Source organism: Perca flavescens, chromosome 13, assembly GCF_004354835.1.
Source record: "Perca flavescens isolate YP-PL-M2 chromosome 13, PFLA_1.0, whole genome shotgun sequence".
NCBI lineage: Eukaryota > Metazoa > Chordata > Actinopteri > Perciformes > Percidae > Perca > Perca flavescens.
The window spans coordinates 4,259,858-4,287,339 of NC_041343.1; the positions used below are offsets into that span (position 1 = coordinate 4,259,858).

General features: G+C 41.5%; 3 protein-coding genes across 8 annotated transcripts in view; 2 read left to right on the plus strand and 1 right to left on the minus strand.

Moving 5' to 3' along the window:
- The window catches only part of LOC114566553 (pbx/knotted 1 homeobox 2), a 116,186-nt gene extending 116,051 nt beyond the window's left edge, over positions 1-135 (minus strand). Inside the window, exon 1 of the mRNA XM_028595100.1 lies at positions 57-135. The gene's annotated coding sequence lies outside the window, so the exon portion shown is untranslated. The remainder of the gene's footprint in view (positions 1-56) is intronic.
- Positions 136-2,930: 2,795 nt separating this feature from the next.
- tmem218 (transmembrane protein 218) lies at positions 2,931-18,888 on the plus strand. 4 transcript variants are annotated; one of them, XR_003694026.1, is made up of 5 exons: positions 2,931-3,465; positions 4,869-4,971; positions 10,813-11,528; positions 17,324-17,392; positions 18,809-18,888. XR_003694026.1 is itself a non-coding variant. In XM_028594497.1 (3 exons), the coding sequence occupies exons 1-3, from the start codon at positions 3,356-3,358 to the stop codon at positions 10,945-10,947; spliced, it is 348 nt and encodes a 115-aa protein (XP_028450298.1). In that variant the 5' UTR covers positions 2,931-3,355; the 3' UTR covers positions 10,948-11,802. The 4 variants fall into 4 exon arrangements, 1 of the variants encoding a protein (XP_028450298.1); XR_003694027.1 differs by lacking the exon at positions 18,809-18,888 and adding an exon at positions 17,505-17,537; XR_003694025.1 differs by lacking the exon at positions 18,809-18,888 and having other exon boundaries at positions 17,324-17,557.
- Positions 18,889-18,940: 52 nt separating this feature from the next.
- The window catches only part of robo4 (roundabout, axon guidance receptor, homolog 4 (Drosophila)), a 37,661-nt gene continuing 29,119 nt past the window's right edge, over positions 18,941-27,482 (plus strand). For 2 of the 3 annotated variants that reach the window (XM_028595502.1, XM_028595503.1), the window contains exon 1: positions 18,941-19,384. In XM_028595502.1, coding sequence (XP_028451303.1) covers positions 19,105-19,384 — 280 coding nt within the window. In that variant the 5' untranslated portion in view covers positions 18,941-19,104. Of the gene's footprint in view, positions 19,385-23,558; positions 23,963-27,482 lie in introns of those variants that run through there. The other variant, XM_028595504.1, reaches the window with a different exon arrangement.

The window sequence follows — 27,482 nt, forward strand, 5'->3', positions numbered from 1 at the left end:
TCAAGTGGTAAAGCCCTGCTCCCATGCACTGACATTGAAAATGAATGACAGCTTACCTGCATGCCAATCTTCATCAGACTGACACTGGGCTGACAGCACAGCCTATACTCCTCCACACAGCCGCTGACGTCAGCCATGCCAGGCCCCTCCCACCTCCATCTCCGCTCCCCGTTTTTCCCCGACACCCGGGCTGCTGATGCCTTCCAGTGTCCATGGGAAATACGGGAACCTGCAGAACATCCGTCTCGGAGGGTAAAAAAAAAAGACAAAATGAGTGCTCAACACTGCTTCAAAGCTGTGACCTGGAGGGGATGGAGCACAGAAAAACACACCTTTCATTCTTCCTGCATCGTTTGTTTTTCCTGATCATCTTGAAGGACAGTTTTACAATCCCAGCGTTTTTTAATATCACCCACAAATAGGATACACTGACTGTCTCCTGTACTCGTTTGACATTTACACAAAACAAAGCACCACATAATCTTATTCGGTTTTTTCCATTTGCTTCCAGATGTGTTGTGGGAATGAGAAGAGAGAAGAATGTTACACAAGCACGCACAGGATGGTGAGATTACAAGGGTTAGCCTATACATTTCAGGCTTTGTTTTAGGCTATTTCTTAAAAGAAACCTGATGAATCCCTTGTTATCTTTTTGCAATTTTCCAATCATATGCTAATAAAGCTACTCATTCTGCCCTATTGCCTATATAATAATAATAGATTTTATTTAAAGGCGCCTTTCTCGGCACTCAAGGATACCGTACAGGGATACATAAGACATTTATATTTTTGCTGCTTTTAAATGTCTTATGTATCCCTGTACGGTGTCCTTGAGTGCCGAGAAAGGCGCCTTTAAATAAAATCTATTATTATTATTATTGTTATTATTGCCTATATGTTAAAGGTGCAGTAGGTATAAAAACTAACTTTCTGTCATATTTGCTGAAACTGACCCTATGTTCCAGTAGAACTACATGAAGTAGGTCATTTAAAAAAACATATCTGGCTCCTATGGCTCCACCTACAGCCTGTAGTGGGATTTGCAAAAATCTTAAGAGACCGTTTTGGGCTTTAGCAGAAAGGGGGGAGGGACTGAGAAGTTGTCGATGTTCAAATTGTTTGGCTAAGTCCTGGATCTTCCCAATCCTACCTACGGCACCCTTAAACTAGCCTTCTGAATTATAGGCTAGTCACCAGAGCAGCAACATTGATGACATTATTGTAGCCTATAGGTAAATTTCATAAGGTCCATTTCAACATTTGTTTATTTACCCATCTAGTACACTGTTTTATGTAGTCATATGCTCTCTAAACTCAGTTATTTCCATGCCTATATATTCAGGTCTACCTGCAGCGACTGAGCATATAATGGCTCAAAGAGAAACAAGACCCTGGGCACTAGGTTATTAACTCAGGGCCCATTAGAATCAGAGAATAATGTTGTATTGCTACTTGCTCTCTCATTCTGGCACAGTCTGTAATGCTGTGGGGGATAGCGGAGGACATCAAATCAGCTGAGGGAATGTAGGCTACACAGTGAGAACTGCACAGTTTGCTAGTTTGGATTGCTATCAAATCGAATCCACTCCTTCCATATGGCTTGTTATCCATTAATAAAAGCTGGATGCATGGATCTAACGAGGGTCACTTAAAGGCAACATGTCTTCTTCCAGGAAGCGCGCCGAGGCACCACTACTTCTAGTGGGACTGGCTGGAGCGCACACACGCACGAACGCGCTGAAACAGGCGCGGATCTGGCCAGCCCTTGTCGCTCCACGTTCATAATGACATGCTTCAAAAAGACAGGTGGAAACCAGTAGGCCTACCACTGCTGCGAATAAGAGCCAATAGACAGAGATGTCTATCTCGCCAGCTGAAAACACACAGAAGAAAAGTTGACTTGTTGTCAATAGAACAGAACTTTGCAGAAACCCTCTTGTCCATACTAAAAGTGTCCTATAACGTCGTCCAGTTTGGAGACATTTTGCGCTGGTCAGGGGGTACTTGGCTTAAAAAAAAAAAGCAATTCAAAGGGGGTAGGCCTACAATATTGAAAACAGTTTGAGAGACACTGATCTAGGCTACATAACGCTACATGGCTATAGGCTGATACTTTGAGCCTTGATGACGTTTTGGAGTCGTCACACAGCCTGACCAAGCCTTGACCTAATTGGCGCATGCACGTTTAAGAAGCGCACTGTAACTTCCGAACCGAGGCTGACCACTAGGCCTACAACACACTCATCTAACCACTGTCTAACCAGTGTTTGGAATAAAATGTCAAAAGGACACAGAAGCTGTAGCTTAGAAGTGCAGTGACCAGCCACCGGTAAAACCAAATAGGCACAGCTAGCCTGTATGACCACCTGCGGTGATAATGGAAGCATAGCCTTAAATGTCTGGATCAAATGGGCTTTATTCTCGAATGCATTATTGTCGCTTGTTTAAAATAGCATCTAAAGTAGGCTACCGGTCCAGATTATGCGCGCGCGCATAGTGTGTGTGTGTGTGTGTGTGTGTGTGTGTGTGTGTGTGTGTGTGTGTGTGTGTGTGTGTGTGTGTGTGTGTGTGTGTGTGTGTGTGTGTGTGTGTGTGTGTTAAGGCTGTGGTGATTAAGGACCACTCAGTCTTGATTGTTTGGATGTTATTGATTTTACTTGGTTGTTAGTTATCGATTCGGTGATGAGGTGGCTTTTGAGCGATAGGTCTAGGGATAAAAAAAATAATAATAAAATAAAACCAGCTTCTCAAGATAAAGACAAACAAGTCTGGCCTCAAGTCTATAAATAAATAGTGAATTGTGAAAAGTAAATAGAAATGTTGCTACAGTATGCTATACAGAAGAAAGGTAAAAGAACAAATGGGTGCCGAGAGTCAGACACGTTCTGTAGCCTAGACAGTGTTCGGATTCTCAGTAAAGACGCATATAATTGGCCCGTCTTGAGTTCGTGTAACCAATCAAACTCCAGTTTGCTGTTACCAGGAAGCAGGAGACGCGATAGAGAACTATATGCCTTGAACTGAATGCTACTTGAGAAAGACTGGTTAATGGACAGAAAAGGTTCATGTTTACGGGGGAATGTGCTTGTCGAACATCAACATAAGTTACATGTTTCACTTAGCATGCAACTGTCGGTCTAAGCATAGAAGAGCTTACGTTAGCAGTGGCAGCTACCTTACCGTGGAAGTTCCAGTTAGCTAGCTAATGTAGCCAGCTAGCTAGCTTGGTTAATTTGTTAAAGCAAACGTTACAACATTGCTTAGCAATGTTACGAACGTCGGTCCTAAAATCATATTTCACCCACTTTACCGATCAACTGTAAACTAACGTTACTTTGAAACGTTGCTTATCAAAATGGCAAGCACCGTGGGGGGAGTCGGTACGGGTGTTTTCGTTATAACCATCGTTTGGATTGCAGCTCTTGTGTTTGGGATGATGCTGCTCAGAGCGTCTGGATCGGCAAAGTGAGTGAGAACAGCACCTCCACATACTGCTCCTTACACTAACCCAGTTAGAACATGACAGCATTCATACATTGACGGAGAATAGCCCAGATAGGAGACAGTTTATCAGTATGTGACTGTGAATCCGTCCATGCCTTATTCCCTTGACATTTCCTCCACTTTAACGTCGATTTGATTATTGGCCAAAGCACACGCCCTCTGGAACATAAATAACTTAAGCCGCGGCATTAGTAAGGTTTCCTCCAAAAATGATGTTTCATGAACACAGTGTTGTGTTAAAGGTGCCCTGCCACACGTATTTCTTTACTTTGTGGTAATGTCTGAAGTTCTACCATGGACTCTGTAACATTTTTTGTGGAAAAAAAAAATGCTTTCAAGCCATTCTAGTTTGGTATAGAAAGCCTGCAGGAAGACTCAGCTCTATTTCTGCCAGTTCTCATTAATATTCAACAAGCTAAGCTGTTTGAATCTGATTGGCTAACAGCTAGCCAATGAGAGCCTGGCTATCAGCATCCTTTACCCAGCCCAACTGGGCGAGCTAATAAATAGTAATGAGGTCAGGAAACATGATGTCAGTCTGACCAGCTTTTGTAATTGGCCTGATTTCTCCGCTTATTTCTTTTTAGTGGCTAGAGCTGACAGAGAAGGTAGCAGTTCATTTTAACATTCACCACATAACACAAACATATATGGACCTAACTATGGACCTATAATTCAAAAAATGCAAGTAAAAACGGTTTTGCATGGCAGGGCACCTTTTTTAAAGGGAGGAAAAATGTAGCCTAAGGTTAGTTACAACGAACTCAAAGCTGAAATATAGTCGAATGAAGCGCCAAATTAAAGAGTGGACCCAGATTTAGAAGAGACCTTTAGCTGTTTTAACAGTTATGAATCGATTTCTGAAACAGAAAAATGTGTTAAACTAGCTTTTTTTGTTAACACTGGATTTCACACAGAAAAGGTTGCAACTCTCATATTTCGCAGACTTACTGAAATTCTATGAAACAATGGATTATACCCACATGCTGCTGTAGTTGATTGCTGCACCTTCATCCATGACCTTCAAATCCCTGCTGATTAATACTTGCAATAACAAAAGCAGACCTTAATACTATTAAAGTCAGTACATGTTTATATGTGTGTAGAATGCACTGTGAGACCAAACACTGCACACTTGTTTAAGGTGCCATTACAGGAAAGTTTAAATTGGGTGAAACATGGTGCTATTTACTTGATTGAAAAGTTAACAACTTTTCAAAATGCAATCAAGAATGCCATTGTTTTAAATGGCGCTTTAAAATGACATTATCCTTAGATAATCCTGCGTTCACTGCAAATCAGCAGTGGGAGTCCTCATGTTATGCTGTGTGTTTGAACTGTGTGTGTGCTTTGTGTTTTGCCAGGTTAGGCGTTATCCCCGTTGGGTTTCTGGCTCTCACCATCACTTTGGTGCTGGTGTTTTTCCCTCGCAGCCCAGAAACAACTCCCCCTTTCAAAGAGATAGAGGTGAGCTCTATGCACTGATCTCGCACACCTTTACACTACGATACTCACACCTCTGCGTCAGTTAATTGTAATAGTCATCTCTATGTATTTATTTATTTGCACAAAAAAATCAAGACAACAGAAACACAACAATAAAAGAAAGATTGTGCAGGTGAGTTTAAGAAAACCCCCAGGGGCTTTTAGAAGGAATCTCACCTAAGGAAGAGAAAAAAATATATAATGAGCAATTACAAACGTCCTGACATCTACAAATTAAACACAAGTAAGCATGGAGTTAAAAAAACAAAAAAAAACAAGCATAAGGTTGTCTACATTAAACAACAAAGGCATGAAATAAATTACAAAAATATAGATACATTTGCCCATTTAGAGCTGGGCAATATATCGATATTATATCGATATCGTGATATGAGACTAGATATCGTCTTAGATTTTGGATATCGTAATGAGGCATAAGTGGTGTCTTTCCCTGGTTTTAAAGGCTGCATTGCAGTAAAGTGATGTAATTTTCTGAACTTACCAGACTGTTCTTGCTGTTCTATTATTTGCCTTTACCCACTTAGACATTATAGCTACATTACTGATGATTATTTATCAAAAATCTCATTGTGTAAATATATACTGAAAGCACCAATAGTCAACTCTACAATATTGTTGCGGTATCGATATCAAGGTATTTGGTCAAAAATATCGTGATATTTGATTTTCTCCATATCGCCCAGCCCTATTTGCATTGTCAACTAAATAGAGTAATATCTCTTGTCCTGCCTACAATAGGAATGGATATGTCGTACTATATTAAAATGCAAATACCACAGAGAAATATGTACGTTAGAAATGTGACCGATTTGGTTTGAAAGCTGTTTACGTGCTGGATTGACATTTCACTACATGAAGAGGCAATTTAAACGTATACCGCTGCCAAATCCATGACAAGGATCTATTGTAATTAGTAGTAATTATCAGACTATTTATTGCATTATAGAGCATTTATTAGAATGATAACCCCTTGAGATGAATCATCTCATTTTCGAGGGGGTCCTTAAAAACACAGTCTTGTGTTATTATCGTCTGTGCATAATGTACTTCAGTTGGAAATAACAGCAGGCCTGGGATCCTTTCAGTTCTGTTGTGAGGCCATTTGGCTTTCATTTGCTACCAAATGTTTTGGGTACAGAGACCACTGAGTGAAAATGAGGATTCAGAGCCCACAAACAAATAGCTTACTTTAGCTGAATGGATATCTCATACTCACTTTTGTGCTCCCAAAAACTGATATTTAAATCACACATTTAAGAACAGTAAAGGAAACGAAAGTTGTCTCTTATTTCATGCTTATTGGTGACCGCAGTAGAACAAAAATGTATCTTTAGGACGCATGTATGGTCTCAAGATCTCAAAGGTAATTCATATTTTGTGTGTGTGTGTGTGTGTGTGTGTGTGTGTGTGTGTGTGTGTGTGTGTGTGTGTGTGTGTGTGTGTGTGTGTGTGTGTGTGTGTGTGTGTGTGTGTGTGTGTGTGTGTGTGTGTGTGTGTGTGTGTGTGTGAGCCAAAGGCAAAGCTCAGATCACGTGTGGTCCTATCTAAAAACAGCATTCCATTATGTGTACTGATGAGGATATAGGCTCCATTTTGGTTTGAGGCAGGTGAATATAAACAACCTATCCCAAATAAAAGCCTAACTCTGATATAAGCCAGTATCCTCAGTACTGTAAGCTTGTAAATAGCATGTGTCATTGTGTGTGCGCGTCTGTGTATGGTGCTTGTCATAAAGGCCTGCTCTGCTTTATCTCAGTCCAACAGCAACACAGAACAAACACTCCCCCATGTTGCCTCTGGGTCGTGCCAATAAGCTGGCCAGATCTGCCAAGCAAGCTGCCGCCCCATAGAAATAGCGAGCTCACATTTTATAGCTTTTTGTGCAAAGGCAGATACCAGACCAGCAACACAGAGAGAGAGAGGCAGCAATGGGACTTCCTGGATTTCTGTACAAGGCTTATGGGTAAAATCAACCCATGGCAATAACAGAAATGAATTCCAGTGTTTAAAGAGGTCACATATAAAATCACTTGTAATAATGACACCTTATAATGCTAGCAAAAAGTCATCACCGCCCATTGGTTTGCTTTGTATAGAGTTTTTAACCCTTGTTAATGATCAACTGGCCTGTTGGGAGGGTATACATTATATTAATTAATTAGCTTACATGCTGTAGGATGTAGCAATTATAAGGAGTCTTCTTACAGTAGAATACTATTATTATTTTTTTAAATCAATTGAATATATTTTTCTTTTGCTTATTTTTAAGGGGTTTACATCTTTCATTGTCCACAAATGCAGAAGATTGCCGATTCGGCATGTCATTACAACGTCAACACACACGCACACACATAACAACACTGACAGTATGAATCTTCCAAATAATAAAATACAATACACAAAATGTAAGAAGAACACCTTAAGAAAAAAGATTGAAATTAAGTCTGTAAGAATTGAGCTTCCGTGGGTTAGCTGACTTAGCCAGAGGCATCCTGTACCAGCTACCTCTATGACTCATCTTTGGTATTTTAAACTGAAATAAATCAATGTCAATAGACAGTTTTCATCCAGAACTAGGAATTATAAGTATTAAACATCCTCAAATAGAATCAGAAACCATATTGAAACAACGGTAAAAATACATGTGAAGGTAAAATGCTGCTCTACTGGGGACTTTGAATGATGTCTTGTGTTCCACATCATGTTTTCATGCGGACTCATTTTCAGAGGATGCACACAAAACCTGCAATCTTACCTGCACACGGACACGTGATGTATATGGCTGGCTGTGTGTTCCCCTGTGGAAGAAATGTCTAACCTCTTGCTGTTAAACAAAAGTAAAATATCACAGTGCCAATTAGGCCAGTCCCAGACTAGGGGTGGGGGTGGTTTATACTACACCACCACCTGCCCCCCACCCGTCTGCCAGCTACCACCCGTGCGCTCAGTGGCCCATTAATAAAACATGGGCCACACTCGCAAGTTCCTGCTTGCTGTGTAATTGGCAAATTAAAAAGTGAGATGTGTTAAATGCATCCATAAGAGACGGCATACATCATCCCCACCTCTCCTAGACACCAGTGGATTTATACACACACACACACACACATACACATATACACACACACACACACACACACACCTACTCTTACACAACAGTCCCTGTTAAATCTGTCTTTAGTCAGCAGTAGGGCTGTTACTCTTCTGGTATTATCTGGCTTAGGGGCTTTTTCTTGCGTTTGTATTCACGTATTCATGGGTGGCTCATGCTCTAAATATTAACACAGACCCACAGCTATCAGTGGAGTGTTGATTCAAACTTTATCAACTCCATACTTTGTCTAACTTCAGCAACACCAATGCCAATCTAGAGGATCTATTGCTTCTCCAAGTCCTCCTGCGCCTCGTTTGCTTCAGATCTGGTAATTGACTCATTACTCAGGCAAGTGTCCCCACTGATCATCCCATTTAGATAAAGAACAGCAGGATCAGAAAATAGCAACCCAGAATCTGCATCAGTATTCTGCAGTTTGTGAGAGAACAGTGAAACAACAATCTTTAAATACACTGCTGCACATGTTATTCCCTGAATATAACATACAGATCTGATTCTGATTCAATATATATATATATATATATATATATATATATATATATATATATATATATATATATATATATATATATATATATATATATAATCAATAGCCACCGCTTGGCTACATGTCAGAGCCTGTGGCCAGGTTTGAAAAGGCAGTGCTGAAACTGGCTTTGATACAGTCAGGGCAGGGCATCATGCTAGTCCTCATACTGCTTCTGTTTACTAAACTCAGAGTATTGGCTGATTGTTGATTCAATACTAGTACTTGTCTTTCTCTCTCTGGGAATGGGCTGGCCCATTTTTCTATATGTTAAGGCGCTGACACACCAAGCTGATAATCGTCCGTCGGACAGTCTGGCGAGGTCGGTGACTCGAGTCTGTTCCGTGTGTTCCGTGCCGTCGTCAGCCAGAGGAGCCGTCTGCATCCATTTTGACCGATTTGACTTGTTGAATCGGCCAGTGGGCATTCGGACTCAATGACCAACCAGATTGGTGGATTGCTAGCCCTTGACTAGCGAATCAGTGCTTCTTCCACAAGAAGAAGCCCGTGAGATGACACCGCCAGTATCTTCTTATTACTCGCCATCGTATTTTCTTCCATTCAGCGAGTAATGACAACAACGGTCCTTCTTGACTACTATCACCTCTCTCTGATGAAAACAGCGACTGACGACAGCGTGCTTTGTGTTTACGAGGTCTAGAGAGATGTTCCGTCATTTTCGTTTTTAATTTTTTTGGGCGACAACACAGATTAGCGGCACCTGCTGTCATGGAGACGTGTTACGTCTCGCGCACGTGCAGAACGTACGCTCAAGTCGGCGTCGCTTCGGTGTGTTCCGAGGCCCTTCTTTGAGAGACGGGAGCCGACTGATCAGTCCGACTGGCTTTTCTGCCGACGGTGGGCCGTTGGGTTGGTGTGTCAGCGCCTGAAGATAACAAGAGATTACTTAACTTCAAGCGGAGTCATTAATACACTGACTTTAATATTAGGCTTTTGCAAATTCAAAACATTCTCTAAGGGTTATAAAATAACAATTGGGTAACAACAGTATGGTGGGTTCTGTTAAATAAGATCAGTGGGCGCCCATATACAGAGGCTTAGTCCTCGACGTAGAGACCGCGGGTTCAGTTCCGACCTGCAGCCCTTTGCTGCATGTCATTCCCCCCTCTCTCTCCCCTTTCATTTCAAAGCCATCCTATCAAAAATAAAGGCCTAAAATGTAAACAAAATTATCTCCTAAAACAATAATAACATCAGTATTGGAACAGATATAAATCTAGTACATGGAATCAATTCATCACTACTGGTTAAGTGTTGTTTTGTAAATGTTTATTACACCCAAACAGTAAAATTAGTTGTAAGTAGTAAACTATGATCTCTAATTCCAATTTTGAAGCGCTTACTGAAGAGGACACTAGGGAATTTGCTTCTTTTTTTTCTGCCATTGTTCTACCATTTAGGACCCAAAATGTCCCATTCATAGTTTGTTTGAGTTGACTTTGAGGTCTCTGTCACTTCCACAACAGACAAAACAGTCCCAATGCAGCACGGAGTTAGGCAATTTATCATTCGGGATTATCTCAAATTAAATCTAACTGTGCATCCATGTAGCCAAATATGCACTCTTCTGTCAAAGCCCCCAGTTGACAGCAGTCCCTGGGTTTGTCACAAAGAAGCCAGCTACTGTAAAACGTAACCCTTGTCTGTCAATGGCCAGATATGTCCCAGCTTGCATCAGTCCGTTCCCATTCTACAGCAGCATGGCTGGGCCAGGTGACTGCTCGCTGTTCAGAAATACTGAATGAGTGTCCCTTGAAGGTCCCGGTGTGAACTCTTATCAGTCCGACTTGTGGTGACCGTCAGTTATTCTGCATTGTCAACCGTTAGTAATGTATGAAAAATAAATGTGTCAACTTAATTTGTTACTGTTTGATTCAACTTTCAAGGCAACACATTGTTGTAGATTGCCCTGTTAAAATGTCTGTATACATTCATGTCACTTATCACTCTGCTGCTACACAAAGCCTTTGTGAAGGCCCGCTCCTGACATCTAGTGGCTAATAGAGGAAACACTGCATTTTGAAGAGCTGTGCTTTTCCCATGCTTTGGAAACTATTTACACGGTTTAAAAAAAATAAGCTCTAGTGTGTAGTTATTAAGAACTCCTGAAAGTAAACACATTCCCTCTTTCTCTATACAGATAGTGGACACTTTGTTCATCGGCCGCTATATACTGCTGGCGGTGGCGGGTGCAGTCTTTCTAGTGATGTTCTTCATGCTGCTCCCCTTTCATTTCCTGGAGCCAGTGCATGCCAAGGCCTTAAGAACACACTAGAGCTGCCAGGGTCGGAGCTGGCAGAGGGATCACACCGCTGATGGGACACAACTTACGACAAGCAGGGCTGAGCAGAGCCCCCCCCCGCCCCCCACTACAGAATGCATCCCAAACAGAAACAGCAGGAGAGCCGGTGCCAGTGTTTTCTTCATAACTGTGCTTGTTGACTGTGTGTGTGTGTGTGTACAACCAACAGAAAGGAGATATCAAACAGTACCCCAGATTGTTGTATTTGTATATTATTTATGTCTTAGTCGACTAAGATTTCTTTAGCTGATTAGGCATTTTTTATGCTTTTTTTTTCCAAGCTGAATGACTTGTTTCAAGGCTTTTAATGACTTTAAACAAGATCTAAAGGGGTGCTTTTGCATGATTCTTTGTGGAGAAACGTTTTACAGATCGAATAAATCAACTAATCAATTAGTCGACAAAATCGTATGAATGTTAGTCCACTAAGAATTTCTTTGATCAAGGACAGCCCTACTTCTTATTTACTGTAGAGTGGTACCAATCTTCTCAGCAAACATTTAAGCTTTCCGGGAAACAATCTGCTGCTGGCTCAGCTGGTAGCAAGGTCCATGGTGAGTTTGTGTGTGTGTAGTAAGACGTTTAAGGGAGGATTGGGCAGGTGATTTATTTTTTTTTATGAAAAAGGAAACCTCTACTATAACGACCCAGAATGCTTTGGGCTGCCACTTTGTCCATTTCCTTCACAGCATATGTAACATAACAGTAACCAACAGTTGTAGATTTATCTGCGAGACGTTATTTAGAAGCTATAGTATCATTGTTTTTTGCTATTTAGTTTATTGGTATATACTATACTACAGAGTAATATACACATAAACGATGTGATTGAGGGATGCAAAAGAGCCTCAGAGGAGCTTAATCTGGGCACTCTCCAATGCATTATCCTATTAAAATAGAAAATTGTTGTTATATATATATATATATATATATATATATATGATGTTGTGTATTGCTATTCTACATTTTGGTTACGCATGTTGCCAACCATTGAATCATACCCTGTGCTGTGTTGTCAGGACTTTGACAAACACAGTGCTACATCGGCATGGTTATGATGCTGATTACATGGGGTATGAATAAGCAGATGATTCCATAGAGAGTAATGAGCATTTGCAGTCTAGAGGCTCAATTATAAACACTTGCCCCCCACTCCCCACCTCCATTTTAAAAGTGTGAAGCCTGAGGAGACGTGGAGTGGAATTCCAACCAGGATGATGAAAGATAATCTAATGAATCAAAACCAATCCTATTAGTTCCAGCCCACATCTCCATACTGTGGTCCTTTTTCTGCACAACAATCCACCGCATGATTTCACACAAGCTAGGGAACTGGGGGGGGGGTTCCAGCAGGGTGGGACAGGGGATCCAAAACCTTTCAACCTGGAGGGACTTGTTGCCTGTAATTGACCGCGTGATTACCGCGAAACATGATCTTAGCCCCCGCAGAAAGTGGCTACCGGGGGACGAGCCGATTAAAGTGCACTGAAACTGGAAAGAGTGGTTCAGCTGGCTAAGATTTAAGTTCAACAGGACTGTTTTGGTTCTCTCACTTTGACTTGTCCTTTTGAGAGCACTCCGCTGCAGTTTATATGTCCAGGTCCTGATACAAAAGCTGTTTACGTCAATTCCTGGCTGTCTTGAAGTCTGCAAACTCAGGGTATCTGAATCCCCAAAGTCTTTGTATTGAAGCTCTGGCAGTATTCTTTGGTCTACTCTCTCGTTCTCACACTCTCCCTCTACCTTACCTTTTTAGTCGCTCTCTCCCCCACATCTTACTCGCTCCCTCTATCCTTTCCTCATTTCAATTTTTGCTACTAAACCCTGTCTCTCGGGAGTGGGAAAATGAGCAGAACAAAGCATGTGGGGGTTTTGAGGATCATTCGGAACTGGGAGACAGAGTCTTTGTGGCACTGCCAGCTGGACATATAAAGAGACGGGGGCGGGCGAGATGGAGAAAGGGGGAGCAATGCAAGGGAAAAGAGGTGCGAGCAGAAAGCTCACGGCGCTCGGTTTTCAAACTGGGGAGGGGACGGGGTGTGCTCCTCTCCTCCTCCTCTCCTGCATTCAGACGCATTCAAGCAGAACTTGTGGCTCGCCGTTCACATCCTCAGCCCTCTCGCCCTCTGTGATATGGATACCGTCACCGCCCCACCCAGCACCCACAACACTGAATGTCCATGAAAGATTTTGGTCAAAGTTGGTGCACTTATCCCAAAAGAATGCGTTTCAGTTCATGTTAAATCAAGCAGATGGCAATGTTTGCAGTCCTTTTCAAAAAGTTTGGTAAATAAAACTTGATGAGCGCTCCGGGGAAACTAAAAGTGAAGGAGTTCATTTTAAATCCTTATATAGGCGTTGGAATAAATAAGGGTTTATTAGCCAACAAGTGGATGTCTGGCAAACCTGAAGACATCCACTGGCAGGGTGTTTAGCGCTGCTGTGAAAGAGTTGGGGATAGAACGTGGAAATGGACCAGGGCCTTGTCACCCGAGCAACAAACTATGCAGTCTTGGGGCCAAGGAGAGTTTTTTCTCAGCGCTGCCTGGCCGTGCTCTATTGTGCACTTTTGTATAAAGCCAGGGGATGCTATCATTGCGACACACACTAGAGAGGGGCAAAGTCCTCGATCTGAGATGCCGGTGTTGCCTTGGCCTTTTACATCTCTCTCTCTCAGGAAGGAATTACCCTAAAGCTCTGCTTCTCGGTTGGACGGCGATTACAGACCAGAGGTCAGGTCGCTCACCAATAGCCCCTCTGCTGCTTGGACATGACACCCCATCGTGGGCCGAAGCTCAGCCCCATGGGGGGGTTTCATTTTGACAGTGTGGAAGCCATGGTTGAATATTGGTCAGGCTTAGGAAAGCAATGGCTACACTGGTTAAAGAAAACGTTGACAATAGCTGAACATGGGTGGCCACAGTGATCCGCAGAGCATGCTCAGATCCTGCTCGACTCAGACTGGCCTGTGTTTTAATATCTTAGCTTTTGGATTGACCTACCTTTTACGTACAGTTTGGCACAGCAGAGCAACGCCAACCAAAATAAAGTGATTCAGAAATATGCTTGATACGGAATGGAAATTAGATCGAAATGTTAATAGCTTTGATTATCACTTTAGAAATATGCCGGTATTTCATCATCCTCACCACTGCCAACATTGACGAATAGGTTCACAATTTTTCCAAGTCTGTCTAAAAATAGTCTATATCCACGACATTACACTTCCGGGATTGATCCGGTGCCGTCGGAAATTCTGCCGGATGTCCGTCCCCTTCCTCTTTCTCTGTGTTGGCGTTCTAACCTCCGGTGGATTTGTGAGGACTATGGTTAACTGCTCCTCAGATCTCTGCAGGGTAAATCCAGACAGCTAGCTAGACTATCTGTCCAATCTGAGTTTTCTGTTGCACGACTAAAACTACTTTTGAAAGTACACATGTTCCACCAAAACAAGTTCCATCCCGAAGCTATTTTGCAGAGGCACCGTAGATCTGAAATAAAGACAGATTCAGCAACTGCACGGCCTATTTCTCTCTTCAAATGTTTTCAGAAACATGTTTCAGTGAACTATTTTAGTACAATATGAGATCGTATTCTGAACGAGCCGCCATGACAGTCTGGCTTTGAATTTCCGGAGAAAACAAACCCATGTGACGCGTTCGTCCTTGTTTTCATTTCTTGGGCAACAATACAGAGTAGCGCCGCCTGCTGCTATGGAAACGTATTACGTTTCTCAAGTCGGTGTCGCCTCAGTGTGTTCCGAGGCAGTTTTTTGGATCTCGGGGACCCGACTGGCTTTTCTGCCGAGGGTCGGCCGTCTGGTTGGTGTGTACCGGCTTTTAGTCATTCAAGTGGATGTCAAAGTTAAGGTCTAACTCCAGCATGGCTTTAGCTACTTGCTTAGCTGTGACGTCTTTCAAGGGGTAGGATTTTGGCCTTCTGGGTGCCTATCTGCATAGTCACAGATGACCAAAATGAACCTGTTGCCTGACTCCTTTCAACTGGGCCAACTATGTCAACACCGATACATTCACCTGGTGTAGACATTACAGGGAGCGAGATGAGAGTTTTCCTGCAGTAAGCTTACATTCAGGGCATGTTTTACAGTCGTCTTTGACTTGTGTGTACATTCCTGGCCAATATAATCTCTTGCTTATTCTTAGGAAAGTTTTGATATGGCCCAAATGAGCTGCCATTTTTGTTGGTATGTCATGCTTTCATCACCTCAGCCCTTCAGGGTTGTGGGACTGGGGATGGAAAGAGGAGGAGGAGGGCTCAAAAAGATGGTAGAATAAATAGCTGTGGACGTGGGGAGGGGCCCATAGAGAATGGCTTTCTACAGGGACCAGGATGTTGTGCTGTGCCCCTGCAGCCCTTGAAACTTCAGTGAGAACAAGCTGTGTACCCCCCACTGTCTGCATAAGAGACCATTTCTAGCACAACATAATCAGAAAGTCAGCGGTGGAATGTAACTAAGCACATTTACTCAAGTACTGTATTTAGGTAAAAATGTTGAGGTATTTGTACTTTACTTGAGTCTTTTCTTTTCATGCCACTTTCTACTTCTACTCCGCTACATCTCAGAGAGAAATATTGGACTTTTTACTCCACTACATTCATCTGTTACAGCTTTAGTTACTAGTTACTTTAGTTACTCCACTACATTCATCTGTTACAGCTTTAGTTACTAGTTACTTTAGTTACTCCACTACATTCATCTGTTACAGCTTTAGTTACTAGTTACTTTAGTTACTCCGCTACATTCATCTGTTACAGCTTTAGTTACTAGTTACTTTAGTTACTCCGCTACATTCATGTTACAGCTTTAGTTACTAGTTACTTTAGTTACTCCACTACATTCATCTGTTACAGCTTTAGTTACTAGTTACTTTAGTTACTAGTTACTTTAGTTACTCCACTACATTCATCTGTTACAGCTTTAGTTACTAGTTACTTTAGTTACTCCACTACATTCATCTGTTACAGCTTTAGTTACTAGTTACCAGTCTTGTATAAACTACTTGAAAGCAATGCTTGAGTAAAAGTGCAAGGACCTTACCAGAAAATGACTTTGGTAGAAGTTAAAGTCACCTTTTAGAATATTACTAAAGTAAAATTCTTAAAGTCTCTAACCTGAATCCGCCAGATGGATTGCTTCGCATTTGCTCGGCATATCCATCTGGGAACTTTCCCGTTGGAGAAGTTTTGGGAAGGGCCGGAAATACTGGTTAGCTGATTGGATGAACCATCTGTCTATCACCTATGTTGGTGATAGATGGGCCAAATGTACCAATCCGATCCACGAAGCGTATGAAAATACAACCACAAGGCAAAGCATAGCTCGTTAGCTCAGCATGCAAGCAACATGTCGGTAAAGGATTTTTGCCGTTTGTGTAACTAAAATTTAGGAATAAAAGACACCATTTCAGGTTCCCGGACCACATTCCAAAAGAAGGATCCAAGAGAAAAAAAGCATTAGCGAGCAGCTAACAGAATTAGGGCTACCGCTGGCTGATAATACTGGTTAGCTGATTGGATAAACCATCGGTCTATCACCACCTAACCCACCTCAAAACCAACGCTGATTGGCCCGGTCGTTTGGCGAACGGCTCCAAATTTTCTCTGCCTCAAGATGCCAGACTGATCTGGGAGGAGAACTGGAGCTCGCCAGATCAGGACGGTCTCACCAGGCTATAAAGTCTCAGATAGTTAGTGTTCTTAAATATCAAAAGTAACATTCTGATATTAAATGTACTTAACTATTAGAAGTAAAAGTAAAAACTTTGATTATTAACTTTATTATTGCTTCCTTATAGTAAAGCATGATGTTTAATGTTTCCAAACCTTCTTAAACATTTCTCCGCATTTTGTCATAAAGTATTACATAATGCGGCCGTTCTTACAAAATGCGGGGTTGACATTTTATATATTTTTTAAGATGATTTTTTGGGCATTTTTAGGCCTTTATTTGACAGGACAGCTGAAGACATGAAAGGGGAGAGAGAGGGGAAATGACATGCAGAAAAGGACCGCAGGTCGGAGTCCAACCCAGGACCCCTGCGTCGAGGAGTAAACCTCTATATATATTTTTTAACAAAAATGTAATATGGTCCATTATGTAATAATCAACCAAACTGGATGGTCTTCATTCCTTTTTTTTATTCATTTATCATCAGGTTTATTTTATGAATTCTAGTGTGAATCATAGGGACTCAAAATTAATTTATTATTACATAATGCAGGTGTTGTTATGTAATGAGGTATAAATGTATTACATATGGACATTGTATTACATAATGCGTTGTTACAAGCCTTCTCAGCTGTCTCTTATATGCGCTCTTTAACCCAGGTCTGCATCTCTGGAAACATGCACCCTGACACACTGCTCGAGGACCATCGCCTCCATCATGTCCTTGGGGTAAGTGTCATACTGGACCCACTTACAAACCAGGTCCTCAAGGCTGGTAGACAGTTCTTCTGGGGACTCTCCATCAGTTGTCTCATAGTATCAGTCTGGCATTGCTCCACAGCTCTGCAGAGGAGGGTCTGGCTAGTCCACACAGCATTCCGGGATGGGAGGAAAACGTGCTCTGGTTTATTGGCATTTCTTTAAACCAATCACAAACGTCTAAAAGCCGGACGAGGCAACGGTGCCTCTGCAAAATCTGAGGAGCGGTTAACCATAGTCCTCATAAATCCACCAGAGTTTAAAATTACAGCACAAAGAAAGCGGAAGATAATGGAGATCCAAAAACAGACATCCGAAAAGAGGGACATCCAGCGGAGTTTCCGTCAGAACGGGAGCAATCCCGGGAGTGGAACATCGAGGATATAGACCACATAGAGGGGTCTCTGTCTCTATCTCTTACTTTTTTGGCACAGCTGTCTTCAACTTGTCATCTGACAAGCTCATCGATGTCTAAAATGAAAACAAGTGAAACTAAAAATGAATGTGATGTTGTGTTTTGTACAATTACATTTTGTTGTTCTATCCTATCCAATATGTCCTATATTTCTAAGCAGATTTTCTATGCTGTGTTCTGATCAAATGTCCCTTTTGTGACTTTTGTGTACAGGCAGATTAAAACGCAGACTAAACCACAAGTGTAATCTCTGTCCACTCTGGGAGTCCACTCAGAGCAGACAAACTGACTGCGTTTGAAATAATAGCAGAACATTCTGACAAGCTTGACTTGGTTTGCTTCTTATGGGCGAGCCAAGATGATGTATGAGACTCATACTGTGCAGACAGGCAGCTACAAATTTGCTTGGCTAGTTGACTGGTGGGAGGTTTGGGTAGAGGAGGAGAGGGGGGGGGGGGGCTTGAGTTGTCACATTAAAGCAACGCAGTGGAAGAAAGAGAAGCCTTTGTGCCCATTTTCGTCCTTTCTGAAGTTGTTGATTGTCAAGAGAGAAACATTCTTCTGGTCTGATAATTTCCATCCGAGCATGTGAACTCGGAATGAAAACGGGAAATCTGCACTTTGTGCAGGAGAAAGAAATGTTTGTGTTTTTGACAAATCAAAATACCAACTGCATATTTGTCCTAGTGTTTAAAAAAAAAAAAAAAAAAAAAACTGGGTGAAATACCTTTCTGTCAGAATGATCAAAGCAGAGATTTAATTAGTCAACTTGTGCAGTGTTCTACATAATAAAAAAGATGTTCTGCTGCATTTGATCAGTGACACAGAAGACATTTGATTAATGGAAGGGATCTGACTTGGGAGAACAGGCCTCTCTGTGTTACCTCCCCCCTATTTCAACCTGCTCTTGCCTCCCTCCTCCCCTAGACTGAGCCTTGTTTTCTGCCTCCCCCCCCCCTTATCCCATGCAGAATGAATGGCACAGATGTTGTTGGACAAGACAGTACCCCTTGGTCCCCTTTCCCTCACTACTCGCTCAGCATGAGGTCTGAAACTTGTTTTCTGATCATTACCCCCCCAACTTGTCCCTCCGCGGGAGAAAAAAAAAGGACCCAAAGAGGAGGGCGATGGAGATGGGGAGACCAAGAGCAGCCCAATTAAAGAGGGAGGGAAGAGGAGCACACAGCCATGTTGGAGGAATATGAAGAAAACAGACTGCTGAAGTGTCTCCGATAACAAGTGCTGCGTGGGACGGCTAGAATGGTGAATGTTTGTGGAGCGCCACAGTGGTAAGGGTCTGAGTACGGATGGTCCAGGGGAGCTGCAGGAGGGATCTGGGGGGTCTGGACTGAAGATGCGGGTTGGTGCGTGGCTTCTCTGGGTGTCCTGGTTCTACATCTGGGCAGAGTACTCCCAGAGGTGCAGGTGCCAAGACATGTGTCCAACGGAGACGGGATTGGACAGGAGGTCAAAGAGCCGGGTCAGGGAGCACGTTGGTGTCGGACGCCGGCACACGCCTCACAGGAACAGGCCGCAGCGCCAAAAAGGTGAGCCCTGAACTCGCCCCAGGCTTCAGCCTGGAGGCACGCAACTCTGACACGCTGCAACCTGCTGCACACGCTGTCTTGTGTAATGTACTTGAAAGTAATACTTGAGTAAAAGTACAAGTATGTGATAGTTACTGTGCTTCAGTATCAAAAGTAATTTTCTGATATTAAATGTACTGGAGTATTAGAAGTAAAAGTAAAGAAAAACTTGGATTATGAACTCTATTGTGATTTCCTTACAGTATAGTGTGATGTTCAGGGTTTCCTCTCCTTCTTAAACATCAAATTCAAAGTTGGACATCAACAGAGACAAAAACAGACACACAATTTTACATTTTGTTGTGAGGAAGAATCTTTCACTCCAAGAAACGAGTAACGAAGAAGCTTAGGGTAAAAGTAGTGGAGGAAAAGTCTCCATTTTATTTAGGAAAAGTAGTGGAGGAAAAGGGAAAGTTTCCAGAAATATAAATAACAAAGTACAGACACCTGAAAATTCCTCTTAAGTACAGTAACAAAGTATTTTGTACTTTGTTCCATTACAACACTGTGCACATGGACTCATGTACTGTCATGTCAGGTCTGTGCCTTTAGGTGTAGAGCTAGGTAACACTGCAGTTATAAATTACAGGTCGGTTTCCAGTGTAACTCACTAGCTGCGATCAGCTGATAAATTGAGCAATTTGTTCATGTAGGACATTAATTTCCAATATAAATCATTTCCTCATTCTTTTTTTGCCCCACAGACACAACTTTATGTTTTGGATAAACAATAATAATTGCAAAAGTAACATTTATTTACCCCCCTTTAAAACATGTGTTTCTCTTTTCCTCTGACTATTAAAACCGAAGATGTAGAAAAGTGTTAAAGTAGTAAGTGTTCACTTTCTCACAAACTGAGCTAACACATTGGATGAAAGTGACCAAATACAATGATGGACATCAAGTATCTCACATCATATAAGGAAATACATGTTGTGTATGTTATATGGGCTATGCATGAACACATATTCCTTTTGTCCGCTAAAAAAGTTATTCACGAACAAATAAATGTACAATATGTAATATAGTAGACAAACATATATCTTACTAAACTGACTTGAGATTTGGGACGGGTAGTGTTGCGTAACAAGGGCTGTCAACATTTATCCCAGATATAGAGCATACCGCATGAACATCCGTTATATTTAACTATATAGCACAGCTAGTCCAAAGACCCCAAACAGAGACAAAAAAAAAAGTTATTAAAGTATTGAAGGAGACTATGTTTTATGAGCACTCTAAAGGCCAAACAGCGTTAAACTGCCTTGAAGACAGTGTTATAAGACTAGTGAAATATGTATTGTGTAAAATGTGTTGACAGTTGTCCAAATGTTTAAATGTCCTTTTGGTTTTAGTATCATAACCATATACCTAAAGCTACTATGAGAATCATAATCATGTTCTGTGTGTAAAATAGAGAAAAACTGTGTTAACAGAACACTTATCTGCTCACTTCTAAAGCTTGAATTGCAAAAAACAATGCAATGTGCAATTCTGTAGGACAGTCGAATTATTAATTCATATATAATATGTTCTTCAGAGATGGACTATTCAACATGTTTGGAGAATGAATTGCAGTGCGTCTGAAAGAAAAATGAATTGCCCACATGACGATAGACATTTTGTCCATCACCCCCAGTCTTTAATTATTTGAATTAGGTTGAGTCACTAAGAAAAAGACAGGATGCATTTTTGTTTAAACTAGCTTAAAGTGGCCATTCATGTTGACAGCGATTGTGGATTCCTTTACAAAACGCACTTGAATTACACTCTGATTTTACTCGGAAGTCACTTTTTATCACATTCCTCACTATAGCCGACACTTTCTTTCTTTTCCCGTTCCATCCCCGCCCTGCGCTGCCGTTCCAGTCCTTCTCCTGACCTTTGGTCTACAGGCTGAAAGAGGCTCCTTCCCTCGGCACTCCTCAGCCCAGCACCATTCCCAGGGCTTGTGTTCAGCCACGACTCATCCTTCATCCTCTCTAAACCCTTTTGTGCCGAGTGAAAGCTGGCCGATGGCGGGGCCATCAAACCCCAAGTTGTTGGATCAATATAAACATCCATCACTTAGCCCCGGGCCTTTCTGAGCCTCACAATGAACAGCTCACTAAACAATGCTTCATTTATGCGAGCCATTGGAAGGAATGAACTGCGGTAGTTCACTTCACTTCTCATTTTTGGGTTGCCCTTGTTTTTTGCCGTCATCGCAATATTTTCTGTGGCAATACCTTATCGATACACAGACGCCGAGTATCCATCTATTATTATATACAGTATGCGTTGGTCAGTTTGTCTGCTTCACAATCCCATTTTGCAGCAATACAGTTGAAGTGAGATGAACAAACGGAGAAATGTATCTTTTTAGATAAAACAGATGTTGACAAAGTTTCCTCTTGGGGACATCTTTTGAAACTGGGAAAAATTTGAAGTTGGAAAAAAAAGGTAATAAATTGCAATATATCGCAGAATATTGCAATATGTTTAAAATCGCGATAATATCGTATTGTGATGATAAGTATCATGATGATATCGTATTGTGAGGCCTCTGGTGATTCCCGCCCCTACTTGTTACACTTCATCCCCCTAATCTGATCTCAAGTGGGCCGGACCAGTAAACCTCTCCAGAAAGATCAGAAACTGTATCTGCCACAGAGTTTCTTGTTAGCTTGATGTTGGCAAACGCAAGTAGCTTCTGCTACGGCAGCGTTCTAAGGACATTGTAGAAAAAAACATAATGTTACGGACCCAGGAGAGAGGGGTAATATTCCGAGAAAAAAACTCAAAATTTCTAATATTAAAGTTGTAAATTTACAGAAAAAGAACTCGGATATTCTCTGAGATTAAAGTGGTCAATTTGGATTTAATTACTTCTCTGTGATTTTCACACTTTGCAAAGTCATCCAGTGGGCCTGAGTGGACCCTTTGGCAGGCCGGTTCTGGCCCACGGGCCGTATGTTTAACACCCCTGCTTTATACCATCACAGCAGCTTCATTTCCTTTGTGTATTGCATTATGGGGCATTAGTGTCCTCGCACGATCTAGAATGTGTTGGTAAGCACACAGATCACTTTTCCAGTTTGAACACTCTACTTACTTAAAGCCTGCTTTGGAGGAGTCTGGAATGAGTATGGAATTGGAACACAATGCCAGTATTTTTATTTATTGTAAAGGTCAAGTACTCTTTCTTTCCTGTTTAGTGATTTCCGATACCAATACATACTGATTACGTACAGCTGAAATAGTTTGTTGACCGCTTGCATGATGGAGAGATACATCATTTCCTTCTATTGTTTAGAGACATGGGACACTCTTAACTTCCTGCTTCCCCGCAGTGTTGACAGAGCTGCTGCCACTAACTGTCAAAAACAAACTAGAAAGCCATTAGGATGGGACGTTGGTTTGGGTTTGGACAGTAAAATGGAGAGCCCATATCCACTACAGCCATTTGTATTTGATCAGATAACCGGGAAAAACAGCCAATATTCCCGCCACACTCTGACTCTCTTCTGGGACTTCTTATGCTGAAATTCAGCCAAACACAGTCAGTAACGTTTTCAAGTGAGGAATGATGACCTGGGTCTTCAGTGCTTGATAAAGTGACTTTGTGTTGTGCAGTGAACTATTTGGCATTTGCGTCCTTTAGAAATGGTATATGTAAACACTAAATGTACAATAGTTACATGTTATTTGAATCCATGGTCCTACTCTATATTCGTTCATTTTCTGTCTTTTTATAGGCTACAGAGCCAACTGTTGCTGCTGATTACTTTCCCTGCTGCGGCAAGTTGACTGTCTGGACTCCTTTATTGAATAATAAATATATATATATATATATATATAGGCCTACATTTGTTTTTCATCCCAAATGTCTTGTAAAGCAAACAAGCAGTAGGCCTTCCTACGGGAAATGTACAGGATTTATAAACAGAAGGATAGATAAGTAGGTAGCTAGATAGATAGGGAGGTAGGAGGGAGGGAGGGAGGGAGGGAGGGAGGTAGGTAGGTAGGTAGGTAGATAGATAGGGAGGTAGGAGGAAGGGAGGGAGGGAGGTAGGTAGGTAGGTAGGTAGATAGATAGATAGATAGATAGATAGATAGATATGCGTAGAGACAAGTGCATCACAGTGGAATCGAGCCTACGTTTGTTAACTTGGATTTTATTCTGAAAACCCATCTGACCGGAAGCCTGGTGTCCCTGCGCTAGCTTGACGTCGGTGCGGTTACAGAGCGCAGTAGTAAACGAAGTTGGCTCTGATATTCATTCTTTAACTGTCTTTGTATTCATTATTCAGTATTTTTCAAGAGGAGTGGGAAGTGGTCTGTAATGCTGTTATAGTTAAAAAGAACAGAAAGAGACACTGGTTGATTAAAGCTGGACATTCAGTTATATCCCGTATAGTTACAGTAAGACTGTTACACGTTATTTATCAGCTGGCTCGGACTGGGACGTATCTCTATGACTGCTAACTTGGCTGATAATGATAAGCCCACGTGTTTTCATCAGCATATTGGCATCAGTGTTTACACTTCTTCTGTCAGGTAAGTGCGTTTGAGACACAAACCGCTACAGACTGATAGATATAGGCTGCATTACATGGGCACTGGTGGAAGAAGTATTCAGATCCTTTACTTACTAGCACGCTGTAAAAATACTCTGTTACAAGTAAAAGTCCTGCATTGAAAATGTTACTTAAGTAAAAGTATGTAAGTATCATCAGGAAACTGTACTTAAAGTATTAAAAGTAAAAGTACTCGATGCAGAAAAACCCCTCCCATTGTAGAAAGAGTAAAGGATCCAACCAGCTGTGTGTTTAATGGTCTCATCATCTCAGCTGGACTTGTAGCTGTTATATTGTCGGCTAGTTTACTTTAGAATCAAACATCAGATTTTATAAACTACATGGGTTTAGTGTGCAGGAATCTGAATGTGTAAAGTAACTAGTAACTAAAGCTGTAACAGATGAATGTAGTGGAGTAACTAAAGTAACTAGTAACTAAAGCTGTAACAGATGAATGTAGTGGAGTAACTAAAGTAACTAGTAACTAAAGCTGTAACAGATGAATGTAGTGGAGTAACTAAAGTAACTAGTAACTAAAGCTGTAACAGATGAATGTAGTGGAGTAAGTAAAGTAACGAGTAACAAAAGCTGTAACAGATGAATGTAGTGAGTAACTAAAGTAACTATTAACTAAAGCTGTAACAGATGAATGTAGTGGAGTAACTAAAGTAACTATTAACTAAAGCTGTAACAGATGAATGTAGTGGAGTAACTAAAGTAACTAGTAACTAAAGCTGTAACCGATGAATGTAGTGGAGTAACTAAAGTAACTAGTAACTAAAGCTGTAACAGATGAATGTAGTGGAGTAACTAAAGTAACTAGTAACTAAAGCTGTAACAGATGAATGTAGTGGAGTAAGTAAAGTAACTAGTAACTAAAGCTGTAACAGATGAATGTAGTGGAGTAAAAAGTCCAATATTTCTCTCTGAAATGTAGCAGAGTAGAAGTAGAAAGTGGCATGAAAAGAAAATACTCAAGTAAAGTACAGGTACCTCAACATTTGTACAGTACAGTACTGGAGTAAATGTACTTAGTTGCACTCCACCACTGTTTATGCTATCCTCTTATTTTAAAAGTCTGTCATGCGCAGAATGTGTTGCAGATGCCTGAATTAAAGACATTGTTGATTGTACTTCTGTGAAGAGTCTTCACTGATTGTGGTGATGGTATATATTTCCCATATAGGCTAGGTTTGATGTCTCCAGCACCACAGCATCTGCACCAGTGTTAAACCTGGAAGGTCCTGATGGGTCTCTACCCACAGTACCTACTTATTCTGTTTCATCCAACTGTAGCAGGTATAAATAGGCTACTAAAGGCGGTATGGAGGAAATCAACCATCACGATAGTTTTTACCATTGATATCGATATTGTAGGATTGACTATTGGTAGCCTGGAAACCCAGACCCAAAGCCAAAAGATTAAAGTGATGGTTCGGAGTAATTTCACCCTAGGGTCCTTTGCACCACGACCTCGAGCCAAACAACCCCCCAGAAGCTTTTTTCACCTGGGTCGAACATTGGGAGAGTTAGCGTTATCAGCTGAATAGCTTAGTGCAAGCGCTAATGGATCCAAGAGTGTATCTTGTACATGACCCCACTAGTAATGCCCGAAATGATACCAAACTTCTACACTAGTACAAATAGGTTATGTACTCATAAAACGATGGATCGGAAAGTTTGTAAGTAGACCAGGGGACTCATTTATAAACGTGGCGTACGCACAAAACGGGACTGAAAACGTGCGTACGCCACTTCCCACGCAAAGGTTGTGATTTATAAAAAACAAACTTGACGGGAGAATGTGCGGTCCTCCACGCAAACTCTGACCCATGCGTACGCACATTTTGGAGACAAAATAGGAATTGGCGAAGCAGATGGTGAGGTGGTGAACTGAAGTCAGACTGCAGAAAGTACATGTGGGAATAAGGGTTAGGCTACTCTTAATATGTTTAAGTATTAAAAAAGAATGCCTCACGCACATTTCTTCACACCATATGAAGATTAAATCCAGTAGTGTTATTTGCGCTTGTACTGAGTGATAATTGTTCCATAAACACCTCAAACTCAAATCTTAAATAAAAACTCATTCTTAATATTTAATCAGTGCTGTCTCACCTTCACATTGTCCGCTACGGAGCGCAGGAGGAGGAGATGGCCCGACTGCATGGAATACAGGATAGCATCAAATACCCTAGCATTAGATAACTGCACAACACAGTGTAAATAACTAAATATCTGTCTTTAAAACTGTGCATATATCATCAAATGTCAAAGTCTGGAAATACAGCCGTTAAGCTCTCGCGCAATCGTTACTCTATATCCTCGTTATCAGTCTAAAATGTAATACTGTTTACAACAAACCCTGCATGAAGAAAAGTGCGTTTGCCTATTACATTTTGATTTCAAATTGTATCTCGGGGTGGGGTATACCACTTGTTTTTGCTGTGATTTTAGCAAGGTGTTAACAATCACAAATTGTTGTAGACTAAACATATAAATAGTGCGGTGACCCCGTGCGTAATGCTGCATGATTGCCCTGCTGGCCCTGCAGGAGGACTGGAATGGAAGAATCAGGAGAAAAAGAGACTTCAGAGACCATGACGATGACTGGCTCATATGGCGATTTAAATTCCCTAATGTAGCTGTAATAGTGATAAAGCTACGCTCTTGGATCTATGCACTGAATTGGGTCCAGTAGAGAGGGCAACGCGCCGGAACCGTGCCATCCCGGTCCATCCCGGTCCAAATACAGGTCCTCGCCACTCTGGGTGAAACCGGCTGTTTCCAGAGGGAAATGACTGACAGCTAAGTGTTTTTTTAAATAAATATTATATATAATCTTCAACTTCATCACTAAGGCTTGTTTGGATATAATATATAGTTCAGTTAAATCTTATTATATTTGCTGGCATATCGAAGCTGTCCCCGAGTACCGTAATGCCTGCTGATTTGGAAGATTTTATTAATAAAGGTAGTCTATAGATCCGGTTTCCATACGCTGTGCGACAACAGGCCGATATTATAATTCAATTGGCAGCAATTCCCGAGCGTCTGAGAGTTTTTTTTTTGTTTGTTTGTTTTCTCCGCCAGTCGTCATGATTCGGCATGTTTCGTTTTAACGAAGAACAACTGCCAGTGTCATTAACACACTGATCAGCATTCACGAGGTGCTTTACATTGACTATTTATGGTTGAAAATGGTACAGGGTGGGATAAGAGGCTGATCCACGTACGCACACTTGTAGTCAATCTGTGATTTATAAAGGGAACATTGCTTACAGGTGTGCGTACGCACGGTTTTATAAATCTGATTTTTTTTCGGTGTACGCCAATTTGGGCTTTTGGGCGCACGTACACTTATAGTTTTATAAATGAGACCCCAGGAATTTATTTTAAATAACACTTGCCTGCTGGCTTCTGCTCTCTGCTGTTGCTGCTGCTACTACTGCTACCGGCAGTAAGACGAGCTTAGGGCCGTCTAGATGCAACAAAAATAT